This window comes from Melospiza melodia, chromosome 21, assembly GCF_035770615.1.
Source record: "Melospiza melodia melodia isolate bMelMel2 chromosome 21, bMelMel2.pri, whole genome shotgun sequence".
In the NCBI taxonomy this organism is placed as follows: Eukaryota; Metazoa; Chordata; class Aves; order Passeriformes; family Passerellidae; genus Melospiza; species Melospiza melodia.
The window spans coordinates 14125095-14140770 of NC_086214.1; the positions used below are offsets into that span (position 1 = coordinate 14125095).

The following is a 15676-nucleotide window of genomic DNA, read 5'->3' on the forward strand; positions in this document are numbered from 1 at the left end:
TGCTCCCACCTGCTTTGCCCTTGCTCTGATTTTAATTTAACTCGCGCTCACCTGAGGCTGCAGAAAGTGGTTTTGAGCTGGTTCATGGCAGCTGGAGTAGTGAGAGGTTTTGTTGTTTGATCCGATCGAACGAGTTGCTGCAGGAAATGTTCAGGTGGGCTAAGCTGGACTCAGAGGTGGGCAGGAGAGCCTTATCCCTGTTCCTGGCACAGGCCAGGCCTGGCTGGGTTGGGTTTGGTGGGGTTTTCCCTTCTCTTGACGCTGTGTGTGTGCCGCAGACAGGAGCTGCCTTCACTGCTCCTCGCTCGTGCTGGGGCCAGGGGCGGTGCTGCCCACCCTCGGGGCAATCGCTCTGGCTGTGGGGCAGCACGGCACTGGGTGCTTCTGGCAACATCTCTTCTGCTCTTAGGGTTTGTGCCTGTGTGTGCTTTGGCTTAATTTTCCCTGTGGCTTGGCCCCGGTTGCCTCAAGTACCGTTTAGAGATGGGTCAGTGGCCAGAACTGGAATGGGCACGTCTTCATAATGGAAGAGCACGGATGTGCTTGTGAGCTTGATGTGGGGAGAGAATGAAAGGGCCCTCCTGCCAGCTGAGGTCTGTGGGAGCAGCTGGTAGGGTGGTACTTTGCAGTGGGAACAGACACGGGATCGACATTTGGATAAGACTCACTTGCATTTGGGACAAAAACTGAGTCTGGGTTCTGCCAGAGCCAGCGCATGCATGGGCTATCCCAGATGGGGTGACAGGGTGGCACAGAAGTGGTTTTTGGGGTCAGGGTTGAAAGGCAAGCCTCGTATGTCCACAAGCAGTGAGCTTCTCACAGGGAACGCAAGGCAGGTTCAGGTGGGAGTTGCAAGAAGTGTGGGCAGTTAAATTTAATTTTCCCCCTTAGCTGGGTGAGTTGTTGCTCGTGCAGCAGTGCTGCACTGACAGCAGCTCTGAGGTGTTTCCAGTCCCACTAGAGCACTGATGGGCACTGGCACATTTTTCAGTGAACAGGTTGAGTACCTGCCTGCCTCCAGCTCAGCTGGGTCCCAGGGCCCATTTGAATCAGTTTTTACACTCGTGTTTTAAGAACTTGTGAACAGAGTAATGAGAACCTCCAGAACCCGAAAGAGGTAGTGAGGTACAGACAGATGTTGGCAAATGCAGTTACTTACCAGCCTGCATTGTCCTTGGAGCTGCTTAGCTGTGGAGCCTCAGTAGCCAGGACTTGTCTCCTTCAGCCTCAATTCACATGGGTACAACATCCCCAAAGCTGTGTCCCTGCTCCCACAGTTCCCCTGGATGAGAGGGCAAAGTGACTCATCTCCCGGAGCACAAATGGATTCTGACAGCAGAGGTTGTGGGTCCTACCCCCTCTGGGCTGGGGTCGTGACTCTGGTACTGATTTACAGCTTTTAAAGCCTCTGGGTCAGCTGGTCCTGTTCTCTCCCCCCAGCTCCTGCTCAAAGGAACAGGAGTGGTGGCTGCAGTGCTGGTACCAACACTTTCCACCAAACAGTAAAGAAACAAAAAAAATACCTCCAGGAGTTTAAAAAGCTTTTAATGGACTGTAAGACACTAGTAAAAGAAAAATCTTGTAGGAAAGATGCACTGTAGTCATTTATTGATTGCTTTCCAGGAAATTCAGAATTTTTCTAGTAGGAGCAAGTTCATTTGCAGTGAAGACTCTGCTTTGATGTCTCCAGCACCTCAGAGGCTGCTCCCTCCTTTCCCCCCGCCCAGCCCCGAGTTACAGATACCTGTAGGGTCAGACAGGAAACCGAGGGTACAGAGCACAGGGACAGCACTTGGCTCCAAGGTCAGTAAGAGCAGCAGCACGGATTAGCACGGGGCACGATCCAGGACAGACAACGCGAGGCAGGGAGAGGCTGGGCACCAGCTGCGGCCAGCCCAACCTTCTTCTACAGCTTGATCTGCTTGGAAAATGGGACATTCAACTCTGTCGGCATCCCAGGGCTTGCAGCAGCCACGTCTTACCTGCTGGAGGACAGTGACAACCCCACAGGATGTGTGTGGGAGGGAAGGGGACAGGAGGAGTTCTTTAGTGGCACTTGCCAGCAATGGCAGCTCCGTACCGTCCATTGCCAGCAATGGCAGCTCCCAGTGCCAGTCCCAAAACCAGTGAGCAAAAATGCCAGAGGCAAAGGGACTGGCCAGAGGTTTCAGTGCTGGGGGAACTTCAGTTTTTATTTAAACCCCTTCCCCAAAACCTGGTACTTTCTGGTTGTGATTCTGTCAGGTTCAGGGCCCTCAGCTCTGTGTCAACAGCTCCTGTTGCAAATGATACCAGGTCTCTATTTCTGAATTTTCCTGCCCTCTCCCTTGCCCTTACATAGGGCTGTGATAGCCTCCTCACTCCCCTTAGCTCAGCCCTCATTTGCTGCACTCCCACCTCACCGAGGCACTGGGGTTTCCACTGCAATGGAAGTTTGTGCGCTTTTTTAAAGATCAAGCCCTCACTCTTTGGATACAGTATCCCAAGTTACTCAGCTGCAAGCAGAGGCAGAGGTGGAAGGGTGAATATAATATATCTATATATATATATATATCTATATATATATATCTATCTATATCTTTACCTTGAAAATTAGAATGTGAATGTTACAAAACCCCACTGAATTGCCAAACTGTCAACCAAACATAGAAAAAAATGGTTAAAGGGATCCCATGGCTATATCCTGATGTAGAAAATGCTGTACATCCCCCACTTCCACATGTCACAGGCTTCAGTCATCTCAGTGACTGTTCAAATATGGCTGTTCTCAGCCCAAGCTTGAATAGTGACTGGGGGGAAATGAATCTTTTGGCTTGGAATCCACGTTTTACAAGAACGTGGAGCAGTGATGGGGCTGGTTCTTTACTGGTTTAGCAAAGCAGTGTCCTTAGTCAACATAAAAATGACCTGAGAAATGTTACATTCCTCCAGACAGTTCATTTGGAATTCATATGTACAAAGTAGAAATAACTGCTGCGCACACACACGACACGGACACACACACGGCAGGAGGGCCCCGCGCGCCAGGACGGGTCTGTGCTGCCTCCGGCCACTTCCCCTCGCGTGGCAGACACAGCCTTGGGCACACAGATTACATTGCTCAGATTAGTTCTTTGCATTGTGTATTAATTGTACCAGTGCAATAACATTGTCAAAAAGGAGGAGCTGCTCCGAGGGCGGCTAAGGCCCTGGGCCAGATTCAGAAAAGGGTGGTTTAAACTTTTTTTTTTAAAGCGAGGTACACGTTAAGCAGAGCTCTGTGTTAAGGGGATGGCAGCAGAAGGCATGCTCGGCTCAGCCTCTTTCTCCTCCACAGCTTTGTCCTCTGCTTCCAGCTGTTCCCCACTTTTCATGCTTTCCTGGAGCTGCTGGCGTCGCTGCACCTCGGCTTTAAGGTTCTCCAAGTCTTTTTGGCTGAAGGGGAAAGCAGGAAGGGGAGCAGACATGAGACTGGGTGTGGGAATGGTGAAGCAGGACAAGGTCATGTTCACTGGGGGAACACTGCTTGCACCTCCCTCCCCCACAGCTCAGCCATGCCTGAGCACAGCCAGGGCCCAGTTTGCTGGCTGGGTTTGAACAAAGAGGCACCAGGATCTGCTCCCTCAGTGGGGCTGGGACAGAGCAGGGGGTTCATCTCGCTGATGGCCAGGCAGCCTCCAGCTGCCTTTTTACCACCAATGATATGTGCAGCCTTAGAACAACAGTCTTGGCTCAGGTCATCTATTTCCACCATCATCCCAATCAAATTTTCAACAAGTATTAAAAAAAAAAAAAAAAAAAAAAAAAAAAAAAATCTAATAGTCCTGCTGCTTGCAGTGGTCTTGATGATGCTAATCAAGGCCTCAGTTGAGATCTTGGCTAAAACAAACAAATTCTGGGGAGCTGGTTTGTGCTCTTTTGTGAACCAAGGCAGTGCAGATTTGATTTCTAAAGGCACAACCCAGAAGAATCACTGTACCTTAGTGGAATGAAGAGAATTCCATTGATAATGTTCAGCTGCTCCAGGACACTGGCCATACTGGGAGCTGTGAACTACATCACAAGGGAAAAGAAGTTTTAGGAACCTAGAGAGCACACTGAACTGCTAAACATGTCTCTTTACCAACAGTTGAGAAAACGGCATCATTTACATTATCACCTCTGTATATCTGTAAGCCTGAAAGCACCATCTAGAGCTTCCCCACCAGTCCCTGCAGGGAGCTCCGGCTGAACCCTGCAGGACTTCAGTTAAATACATCACAGTGCCAGTTCCAAAATGTGTTGGGTTTTCTACCCTCCTTTAAGTATTTTAACAAGGGTAAACCCTTTAGTGATGTTTTTATGGGTTTGAGCCTCTTCACTGGCCACAAATCCCTGGACTTTTGATTCAAGGTTCTTGTTCTCCCTTCATTGCCACAAACTCCTCAGGTCTGTTGCCAGTTCTCCACAGGGAGAACACCCACACACAGAACATTGTCCCACTCTGTCCTCCCTGCAGCTGGAACCTTCTTTCCCAATCTGCTGGGGTACAGCCTGGCAGGGAGAGCACCCATGGCACAGGCCGGGTACTCTGCCAGGTCTGGAGGCAGGCAGGAGCGGCTGGGTTTGGCCCAGGAAGGTTAGTCATTGCTGCTCCATGTAAGGTAAACCTGACAGCCCCTCTGTGCTGCCTGCCCAGCCTCCCCAACCACAACATCCCTGGAAGGAGAACAAAGCATCTGGTAAAAGATGACAGCATTTTTGAGGATGAGGAAACTGAAGTTTTTCTGGGTTGAGCAACCTGCTGCCTGGCAGCGAGTCAGAGCAGGGCAGGGTTGTGGGCAGGCGTGCCAGGCTCTCAGCCCAGGAGCTGTCCCTGCACCCTGCTGCTTCCCCAGGCACCCTGCAATGCTGTGCTCCATCCACACAGGTGACACCAGCCTGTGTCTGAGCCACTGCCCTAGCAAGGGACAACTGCCACCCCCTCCTGACAGTCCGTGTCCCTCAGGAGCAGCTGGACACAGCTCCACCTGGCAGAGCACCATCCCCAGAGCTCTGGGTTACCTTCAGGGGCATGATGTTGGCATTGGAGCCGTTCTTGTAGATCTCGTTCATTGTGCGCTGCAGAGCCACTGCTTGCTGTGTCAGGTATTTCAAGTACTCAGAGCTCTCTTTGGTCTTTTCATGGTGTTCACCGAGCTGATGGGAAACAGGAACAAAGAAAAGGTTCAACATCACAAGGGAGAGCAGGACCCTGCCCAGGGAACACACCTGGGTGCTGCCAGCTCAGCATCCCTACAGGAACTCAGCAAAATGGACTTTACCTGCCTTGGCATTCAAAAAGTAAAACAATTCCTCTGGGAACCTTCTTATCAACATTTCAGGTTTTCATCAAGTGGGAGCATATTTGCTGGGTGAGCAGCATTCCCTGCACTGGGCTCTTCTTCCAGGAGCAGTATCCCCCCCACCTGGACCTGTATTCCAGCATTCCCCACACTGGGCTGTGCCCTCAGCCAGCTCAGCTGAGTCACCCCGTGCAGCCACAGACGTGTTCAGACAGCCCCGGGCTGGGGCAGGAGTTTCACTGAGCAGCAGCCTGGGAGCTCAGCAGCTGAGAGCTCACTACCAAACCAGTTTGGAGCTGGTATTTAAAGACTAGTGGCACAAAACATGAGAAGAGACCAGTTTTTTCCAAGCCCCACCAGAACGTGGGGCCATGCCACAAGAGAAGTGCTCGTCCAGCCATGGGTAGAGCGTGGACACATTTGCAGGAAGCTGAGCAAAGACTCCTGGCATAGCAGTGAGCAGCTACTGCACAGGGCAGCAATTCTGCCCTGGCCCTACAAGTACTCCCTGGCATCTGCTCAGAGCTGTTTGTAGGAAAGGCCTCCCCAAGGCCCACGCTGGGCACTGGTTTGCAGCGGAACTGCTCAACTCTGGCCCTGCAGTGACAGCTCCCAAGTGCACAGTGGGGCCACTCATCACCTGATTCTTGTAGATGGTGTAGCCTTCCTTCTCATGCTGCAGAGCCGACCGGAACTCTGCTTTGCTCTCGTACACTCGGGCAACCAGGTGGTGGCTGAGGGAAGGAAAAAGGGCCGAGTCACTTCTCTGAAGAAAAAAACATTTCTGTGCTGCAGTGAGCGTGACTGTGCCATCAGTGTCTGGGCTGAAAGTCTTAACACAGGTGTCAAAGGAGACTGAATGCATCACCCTGGGAGTTACTTCTTCCCAGCCCAGCTGAGGATTCAAATACTACACTAATTAGGTTGGATTTTAGCTGGAATGCTGAGAAGTGACCTACAGAGGTAGACTGAGCTGGGCATCTTCAGCTTTCCTGGGTGCAGGACAGAAGGCCACAACAGTGAACTGAAGGGAGAGGCAGATCCATGGGAATACCTTGGGGCTGGATTTATTAACTGGAGAGGAAGGCTGCAGCCCTCAGGCAGAGCCAGGCCTGAGTCCTCTGGGCTCTTGCCAGCTGGGAGAGCTGACTTGGCTTGGACTGTTGGCCTTAGTGCTTCTGGAACGAAAAAGAAATTGCTGGATTTGGCAGTGTTTCTCTGTGGGAGGAGACGGGTCTCTCTAAACACCCCAGTGCCACTGAGGGACAGCTGAAGAGTCTCTGGAGCCTGCACATTCATCAGCCACTGGAAAACAAGGCAGGCTCTTGCAGGTGTTTAATCAGGTTGATTTGCAGCCTGATGGAGAACAGATGGCTGCAATGTGGCAGCAAGAACTGGGAGTGGGCCATGCCTGGCTGACAGAACCAGTTCTGCACTGAAGGACAGAGGGCATCCAGCACTGCAGCAGTGGGCACTGGGAGCAGATCCTACAGGGGTCACCAGTCCCAGCTCCCTTGGGAACACACAGAAACCACTCAGGGTTTTTATTCAAACACAGAACTTTATGGCAAGAGACAAAAGCACATTAAATGATTCTCAAAGATCCCTCCCTGAGGGCTGGAACAATTAAACATGAGCATTTAACATACTGTCCCTGTCTCCTAGTGTAATTCCCTTACCAGCTCTCCAACCTTTACTTCCCACATACATTTTTCTATTGAGAGTCCACAGGGACCAGGCTTATCTTGACAGAGTTTTTGAGCAAGCAGCATCACAGCAGATCTCCCCATTAACCTTAAGAACAATGGATCTCCATCTTTTGAAATAAACTTGGATTGTGCACCATGACCTTGGCTCTGGGACAAGACTGAATATGCAGTTCTCAAGCCCAGACCCTCCCCATGTGAGTGCTCAGTGAGTGTGCTCACTGTGACAGCAGTGACCCAGCCCAGCACCCCACCCTGCCTCACCTCAGTGCAACCTTCAGAGACTTGGAGCCGTGGTACTTGGAGCTGATGGCCAAGGCGTTCTCCAGGAACCGCAGCGACAGGTCATACTCCATGACCCCATGGAGCACCAGGCCAATGTTGTTCTGTGCAGAGAACCAAGCAGGCGTTGGGAAAGACACACTGACACGGCAGTTCCTGCTCTGTGAACAGTGGGACCCCGCAGGTGTGCCACTGCCAGAGGGGCTGTGACCCTGGCCAGTCCCTCCAGCAGCAACACGGGACAGGGACCATCGTCCCCCATGGCCCAAACAATCCAGGCACAAGGGAGGTAACAGACTCTCCAGTTTATGCCGGTGCAACAAGAACACAATAAACAAAGAACTTTTCCTAAGAATTACATGTCTCAAAACCATCTGCAGTATCCCAGTGCAGAGCTCAGCACAGAGGCTCACCCTCCCAGCTAAAGTGTCAAACGCCTTTTTTCCTTCATCTCATGCCACCAACCAGCAACAACCAGGGAGGAAAAGCACTGCCTAAATGTTTGCTTTAAACAGCCATCATGTGGGCATCTTGAAGGCCAAGCGGTTTCGCAGAGATTAGGAACTTGAAGATTCCTAAACAAATTACTTACATCTAAGAGTGCCATTTCTGGGTGATCCTCCCCAAATACCAACAGCATGAGGTAGCGTGCACGGTACAGCAGGTTCAGTGCTGTGGAGAGTTGGCTGTTTGCAAAGCAGTACAGAGCCAGGTGCATCTAGGACAAGAGAAGGCACCCAGCATTAATGTAAAGGAAACTAATCTCTCCACGCCTTTCCTTAGCTGCATGAATAAGAAGTCTTCCTCACTGGTTGAAGAAGGACTTCAGTCACTTTGAAATGATGCACAGTCCACTGAGGTGTTCCTGAGGACACAGCACTGAGGAAGCTGTGTGTATTATTTCAGTTTCTCTTAACACCCCTTGCAGAATATTTCTAACCTGACTTATATATGTATGTCATATTCTGACTGTGTTTTGGAGGGGATTCTTTCCTCTATTAATTTTTGACATAGGCCCAGGGCTGAAGCCAGGAGAATTACTATATCTAAATAAATATGCAGCCGACAAACAGTAGAAACCTAGGTTAAGCAGGACAAATGGTGAGCACACAGGACACACTCAGCTTTTCACTTTGCAGGATCATAAAAGATGATGAAGTGGAGAATTCTGGAAGGAAAGCTGCAGAAGAGGGGAAAATGCAACTGCTTTCCAGCTGCAGACATGAACTAAGGCTCTCAGACTGCAGCCAGACCCCTGAGGTGCTGCTGCTCCCCAGCTCCCCATACTCACATATTCTTGGATGGTGTTGGGATGTTCGATGCCCAGGACCCTCTCACTCATTAGCACCGCTTTCTGCTGATTGCTTAAGGCCTGAACAGAACAGAACAGAACCCAGGGCAAGTCACACCACGCTGTGAGCTTGAGCAAGCATGGGGAAGGACTGAGAGCACTGAGGCGATCCCCTCAGAGCCCCTGCTTACCTCTGAGTAATCTCCCATGATATAGTTGAGCCGAGCTAGCAGCCTCAGGCAGGCACAGATTTCTACATGCATAGCACCATACACATTGTTGAACAGGTTTAAGGCTTCATTGATGAGCTCACAGCCCTCCTTCAAGAAACCTGAAAAGAAAGTATATCCATATGTATGTACATATAAAAGAACCTCTAGCACTGCTGGAGACAGGAAGTGAGACCAACGGTGGGATACACAGACACAGGTGACTGCCCTGAGGGCAGGATATCACTGCCCTGACCCATCCCTGCTCATTGCTGGTGGATTTATAGCAGGAGGAGATCTTGGACACCAGGCTTGGCAGCAGTGTCCTGGTGGCCATGCCCCAAATACCCTGCTCTTCCCATTATCAGGGATCATCATGAGAGGCAGAGGCACATGGGATCTGTACCTTGCTGAACTTTTGCTTGCCCGCTCTGGAAGAAGTGGAAAGCATCGGAGGCTTTGGGGTTTACATGCTTCACTACAGGGAAGATGTTAAGAATATCCTCTTCTGTGAAAGTGGGCTTGTGCCTGTTGTCGAAGTTGTACTCCTTCAGCAGGATCTGGAGGGACCAAAAAGAGTGGAGGGCACAGTTACCACTGCCATAGGCACTTGGCAAGAACAGGGGCAAAATTCTGAGTGTGAAATCACAGTCAAAACATCTCCTGTACCATGACCTGGGACAGAAGTCTCCAAGGTCAGATGTAGGTGTGCACCACCACCTGTACATGGCAAAATGGCACCACAGTGACAACATTGAACCTGTGACAGGAGAGCTCTTCCAGCTGTTGTCCCACAGCCCACAGAGGAGTGAGAAGGCAGTGCAATTATACTGAGGCTAGCTGTTCTTCCAAGGGACATGCTAGCGAGTTTATTACTCAAAGAGTGAACTGGATCAGAAATCTGTTTCTCAGAGCTGGGACCTGTATTCCAACATGGACACCACAAAGACCCTTTGGGGCTTGTGCTGTGCCTGCAAAACACATTGCATTTACTCTTCATGTTCCTCAATACAGGACATGATGGCAAGGGAGGGAGGATGTGGATCTTACCTGGACTCCAGTTTTGAGGGAGATTTCACGGAGCAGGGTGATTTTCTGTAGATTATACACTTCAGCTGCTTGGTCAGCATTCTCACTGCAGAAAGTACACACAAGCTTCAGCTCTCAGGGGAGTTTCTGCTCAAGGCCATTGCTCCATTGTGGGTATGTGAGGCGCAGGTCCCTGTACAGCCAGGTCTAACCCAAACCAAGGACTAACACTGCAGAGTTTGCCCACGGTCTGTGAAAGCCTCTAGAGCACAGCAGTGCTTTTACAGAAATCCTGTGTGTGTTCTCAAAGCCCACTGCAGTGTTTGGGCTGAGTACCTTCAGCTCTTGGTGAGGAGAGAGCAGTCCCTGTGCGAGGGGATGATCATTGTCCAAGTGCCAAAAGTTGGTTTTTCTCTTGGACCCCTTCATTGAGAGTGCTAAACTGGAAGCCCCTTCCTTATTTGCCATCTCTGCTCATGTACTGGAGCAGTTGTCCTTTTTTCTGGAGCCGAAGCTCCCTTCAGCCTAAATCACTGTTGATATAGACAAGTATCTTCTGACTATGTTACTTCTGCTCCTCACCTTCTGATCCCTTATGTACCCTTAGGAAAGGTTTACCTTCCTCCTCTGCTTTTCATGGCTGCCTTTGCATCATAGGTTTCATCTGATTCAAAGTCTCACTTCCCCATTCCTACTCTTTGCCCAATTTCTTTCCATTAAAGATCTGTTTAAGTCCCTCAAGGGACTTAATTTTATGCAAACAGAAAACAAATAAAAAAGGGAGGTCCTGTTAATGAACAAGAGCTACAGAAGTTTGGTGAATCCAGGGACAAGCCAGGGTCACCTGCTCCACTTACCATTCAAGACTGAAATCAAAATAGTTCTTTGCTTCTGAACAAATATTCTTCCATAGCTCCTGAGGGGTCATGCTTGCCCAGGCAGTGTTATCAGCATTGCCAAGGTTCCTGTTTTTCCGTTTCTTGTTCCTCTTCTTGGAGACCAGCTCATCAGCTGGAAGATGGGCAATGGGATTTGGGAAGGAGCTCAGAAAACAATTCAGGAAGTGACTGATGGCAGCAGATAAACCTGACAGCTCCACACCCTACAGGGAAACACCAGAGTCAGTCAGGAGAGACATCTGCCATCCCACAGCACTGCTCCAGCCCCGAGCCCCACACACACCCAGTCCTAGACAAACAGGGCCACCTTCCACGACAGGGACAGGAAGGCAGCATGTCCAAGCGGCACTAGCACAGACAACGTAGGATTAAGTGTGTGCCTACACACAGAAATGTAGTGCAGGCATATACACTTCGGGCTGCTACCTGGGACAGAGAAGGTTTTGGCACTGGAACCAAGCCAGGTGTATTGCTAGGTTGTGTGTGAATACAGCCTACCAGGATATGTAGTGTTGAGTCAATTAAAAAGGCTTCTTAGAAGAGCAAAAGCAACACTGTTTAGGAGGAAAAAGTACTACAAGGAAAACAAGCTGTGATTTCACTTTTAAAAGCCTCCAACATAATGAGTGAGGATCTGGGGAGGAAAAGCATGAATGATTGCTCTCCGGGAAAGCTTTCTTCAAGTGGGAACTTGTTTTCCCTTACATACAGGCCTGTACCTATTTCAGTGCTAATGAGCTTGTACTTCTCGTTGCCATGCAACCCCAGGAACTGCCTAATGAGAGGAGAACCCCAAACAGCTCTGTTTGTGGAAAAAAGTCATTAGGGAGGACACAGGAGGCAAGAGGTGAGATTGCAGGTCATACCTGGAGGTACGTCTTGAAGATGTGTTTGGCTGATCGAGTGATCAATTCACTGATTCCAATTTTCTACCCAAAGGAATAAAGAACAGACTGAGTGCATTGGCAAGAATATGGAAAAATACACTGGGCTTTTGAAATGGTCTTTTAGCAAGATCTGCAGAAGATACACCATTCTCCCTGCAACACAGAACTGCAAAAGCATTTGACAGCCCTCCTGGAGGCCAGGGAGGAGCCCCTGGCACCTCTGTGCCCACAAGCCACGGGTGCAGCTCAGCACAGCTCCAGCAGTGCTTCAGGGGCTGCCACAGCCCAGCCCCTGCCTGCTCCTGGGCAGCCACACTCACAACACTTCAGGGTTTGATCCAAAGCCCAGATGTGTCTTAGAGGCTTAAAAAATACATGGCTGAAAATCCAACTGTGTTACTCACTATTACATCTGGGAATCCCTGAAGCAATTCTCTACCCCAAAAGATACTTACAGTTCCTAACACTATGAAATCCATTAAGGATTTGGGAAAAAACCCTCCCCAACCACCACTTACAGGTCCTCCTCCCTCCTCCCCTGTTGTTGAAGCTGTTTATTTTTACAGAGAGAGAACAACTGGCCAAGTGGGAATCTCCTTGGGACAAATGATGCCAGAGTGGTTTGAACTGTCTGATGTTAAGCCTGATGCTTACAAAGATGTGATCCAGCTGTGCATGGCCAGGGGTCTTGGTGATGAAGTTGATCACCTTGCCCAGGTAACGCATGTTGATGCCCCTCTGGTGCATGGCCTCAGCCAAGGTGGCCCCATCCATGGGGAGCACCGTGTGATCCAGGCAGTCCTTCACCTGCAGGGTGCATACAGACTTTGGTTACCGAAGACAAACACAAAGGAAAGAACTTCCATTTTAAAAAATATTAAAAAAAAAACCCACACCAAGAGGCAGGACAGGCATTCCCCAATGCTACTTCAGACACCTCCTTACCTGGGGCAGAGGGTTGCCCTGAAAGGAGGCCCTGACCCCAAACAAGACTCTTTTGGTGAGTAACACCTGCTGTAACACCAGGGACCACCGTGGTAATACAGGCAGGGGGAACACCTGCAGTAGCCAGCCCAGTCTGGGCCAGGTCCTTGCCACTGGGGCCAGTTTCGCTCCTCTGTCTCAGCAGGGAAGGAGCAGCACTACACTCTCTCAGAGGCAGAGGCAAAACACTCCTACCTGTGCAACTAGCAGGCTGACCCTTCTTTAAGGGCCCCACAGTCACTAATTGCCATTTCCAATTAAGAGTACGTGGAGCTGTGCACACATAGCTGATAAGGACAAATGGCACTTGCATGTTAAGTTGTGCTGCAGTGCTGATAAACTGTTGTTTAATTCACGTCACGGAGCAACACCAGCTCCTCTCTGATATGCACAGGACTACCTGCTACAGCAGCTGGTCTGCAACCTGCTCTCACACAGGCCTGTGCAGTGTTTTGGGTTTATATACTGCAGTATCAACTACCTTGTAATCAACAATCACCAAGCCCTTTTCTGACTCACTTACTTCCTTTTTGTTTAAAGACTGAATAGCTGGTTCTGAAGGCTGTGCTGACTACAGAATTAGTGGAGTTAGAATTCAGAAGAAACTTTCCAACAAAGAAAACCCTCTTGTAACACAAGACCAACAACTCCTGGACCCCTTGGAGTAGAGCTCATGAATTCTCCCCTGCCAGTTCCAGTGCCTGCTCTGACAGCTGCATAAGCCATCAATTCAGCAAGCATCCCAGGAAGGGAGAAACTGGGACTTCTTATGTGGCCAGGTGCATGGGTAATGTCCAAAATTATTAAGACTTACAGAAGGAGTTTTTAATGACTGCTATTAATTAAAACAATTTCCCAGTTCACTTCAAATTATTACTCACTGACTGAGTCACAGCCAGGGTCAGCTAAAACAATAAGCTGTGAAGGATGCCCAGGGCTAGGGAGGATGGCTTATGTGATCTCTATTGTCCCAAACTCTTAGCAATAGTTTTAATTGCCAGTGCCAAATTTTTTTTGTTGGACTGAGGTGAGAAAATCGTGCCATGATGTAAGATGGGCAAAGGAAAACCCCTTGTGCCTTGCACGCAATGCTCATGCTGTTCCAGGTGGTCCCCCAGCAGTGCCAGAGCCTGCAGCTGCTCAGGTAAAGCTGCTGTCCCAGCGGTCACCAGCTTGCTCAGAGCAGCCAAGCTCTGAGGGCAGCATCACTACTGGCTCTGGGGTCCTTACCAAGCCTGGGATCTGGCAGGACAGCAGGAACGCAGCAGCGTCCTTCAGCAGCTGCTTCTGATCCTGCACCTCCTCTCTGCTCGACTCCGGGAAGCGAACACCTGGGAGAGGACAAGAGAAAACATCAACCACAGCAACTCACGGAAACCTAACTGTCTCCCTGGAATGCTGGATGCTTCAAAAACTTATCTCAAACTATAAATGTTCTGATGGCAAAAGCATTAGCAGCTGTGTTCAGGCAGTGGCTGGGCTGCTCAAACTCAATGGTTTGGCCATTCTCCTGCAATGTGCCTGCTCACTGCCCCAGTATTCACCCCAGGAAGCACTCTGGGAGCTTCTCAATTTCCCAATAAAAAATATGGCTCCAAGTAATGGAAATTCACGCCTGTGCCTGATGTGTGCATGTAAAAGGGCACTGTGACTGCTCACTGAAATGTTACTAAAACAAACCCAGCCCTTCACTGAGGTCCTAACATCAGTCGTTCAACCACAAGTGTTATTTTTTGTGTAAACTACTACATGAGGATCAAATTTGATTTTTTCCCTCCCTCTGCTTCTTTTCACATGGTCTCACAGCTGGGATGATGGAGAATCACAGGAGGATTCTTGGCAGCAACCCACAGCCCTCCCCCCGAGGGTGGGAGACGCTCCCCTTGGCAGCTCCAGCACTGCAGTCCATTGCTGCTTCCTCTCCTCTGCATCTCCGTGCTCCACAGAGGGCCCTGCACCCTGCCCAGCCTAACAAAACCAGCAGCAGTCTTGGCTACAGCACAGTGTTTATCTGCAGCTGGCTGGACACAGCCACCCTCAGAAAGGCTGGTCCCAGCTCTGGGTACACGTACCTGGTGAGAAAATATCTGGGTTAAACCGAATATCAAATGATGTGTCACTAATGGAGCCTACAGCCTTGCAAGCATTCCGAATCACTTCTCTGCTTTTGGGATCCACTGGAGCAGGAAAAAAACAGAATACAAATGAATGTGGAGTTCAGGAAATGGCAGACCTAGCTATTAAATTAAGTTTTGTTACTAAAAACAGCAATGATGGCACATTCTAAAGAAACCCATTATAAAAACAATCAATTGTAAAGGAGAATGGCTGAAAAGTCTGAATAAGGGAACATAAGATGACCCAAAACTCCCATGGATATCCCCACCTCCCTGGCCCCAGCCCTGCCCTGCACTCCACAGGCCAGCCTGGCCGGGCTCTTGCTCCCAGGGAAGAGCTGAGGGGCTGGTGACCTTGCTGGGTTCAGACACCTCAGTCGCCCTGCCTGCAGGGGCAAGTCATTCATCAGGGTGTGAGCAGCTCTAACAGAGAGGCCAGGCAACACTGACAGGCAGCCAGTGCTCGTCCTGTTTAACCACCATCAGTCACCCCAAACCCCCAGCCTGGCGCAGCTCCCACCAGTGCCAGCCCAGCAGGGGCTGGTGCTGAGGATGAAGTACCTGTTCCATCGTCGGACGCAATGGTCTCCGCCAGCTCCTTCACCTGATCCAGCCCAGTCACGCTGTCCTCCATTTTCCCATCCTCTGACTCGGGCCTCTCGCTGTCTGCAGCACCATTCTCTGCAGAGGCTCCATTTTCCAGCGCAGCTGAGCTCTCCTGCTTGTTGGCTTTCTGCTGCATCAGCTGCAGTGCAGCCAGCTTCATGAATAAGAGATACCTGCAGCAAAGGGAAAGGGCAGTTCAGCCCAGCAGAATCCCAGAGCACCACACGTCTGGAACATGTCCCACTCCCTGAGCTCCCCTGCCTTGCCAGCAGCAAGTGACCCAAACATCCCACCACAAACACGCCTACAGCAGCGCCCACAGGATTTTTTCCAGCCTCTAGAAACAAACATAACTTTCAGCAC

The 15676-nt window shown here is 50.2% G+C and overlaps 1 protein-coding gene across 2 annotated transcripts in view; it reads right to left on the minus strand.

The window, feature by feature from the left end:
• Positions 1–1528: 1528 nt before the first annotated feature.
• Positions 1529–15676, minus strand: part of CLUH (clustered mitochondria homolog) — a 33708-nt gene continuing 19560 nt past the window's right edge. For both annotated transcript variants that reach the window (XM_063174166.1, XM_063174165.1), the window contains exons 11-26: positions 15269–15486; positions 14663–14767; positions 13821–13921; positions 12261–12413; positions 11586–11648; positions 10678–10922; positions 9842–9926; positions 9198–9351; positions 8774–8913; positions 8583–8663; positions 7884–8009; positions 7274–7395; positions 5944–6037; positions 5023–5157; positions 3959–4032; positions 1529–3414 (exon numbers count right to left, since the gene is read on the minus strand). In XM_063174166.1, coding sequence (XP_063030236.1) covers positions 3246–3414; positions 3959–4032; positions 5023–5157; positions 5944–6037; positions 7274–7395; positions 7884–8009; positions 8583–8663; positions 8774–8913; positions 9198–9351; positions 9842–9926; positions 10678–10922; positions 11586–11648; positions 12261–12413; positions 13821–13921; positions 14663–14767; positions 15269–15486 — 2065 coding nt within the window. In that variant the 3' untranslated portion in view covers positions 1529–3245. The remainder of the gene's footprint in view (positions 3415–3958; positions 4033–5022; positions 5158–5943; positions 6038–7273; positions 7396–7883; positions 8010–8582; positions 8664–8773; positions 8914–9197; positions 9352–9841; positions 9927–10677; positions 10923–11585; positions 11649–12260; positions 12414–13820; positions 13922–14662; positions 14768–15268; positions 15487–15676) is intronic.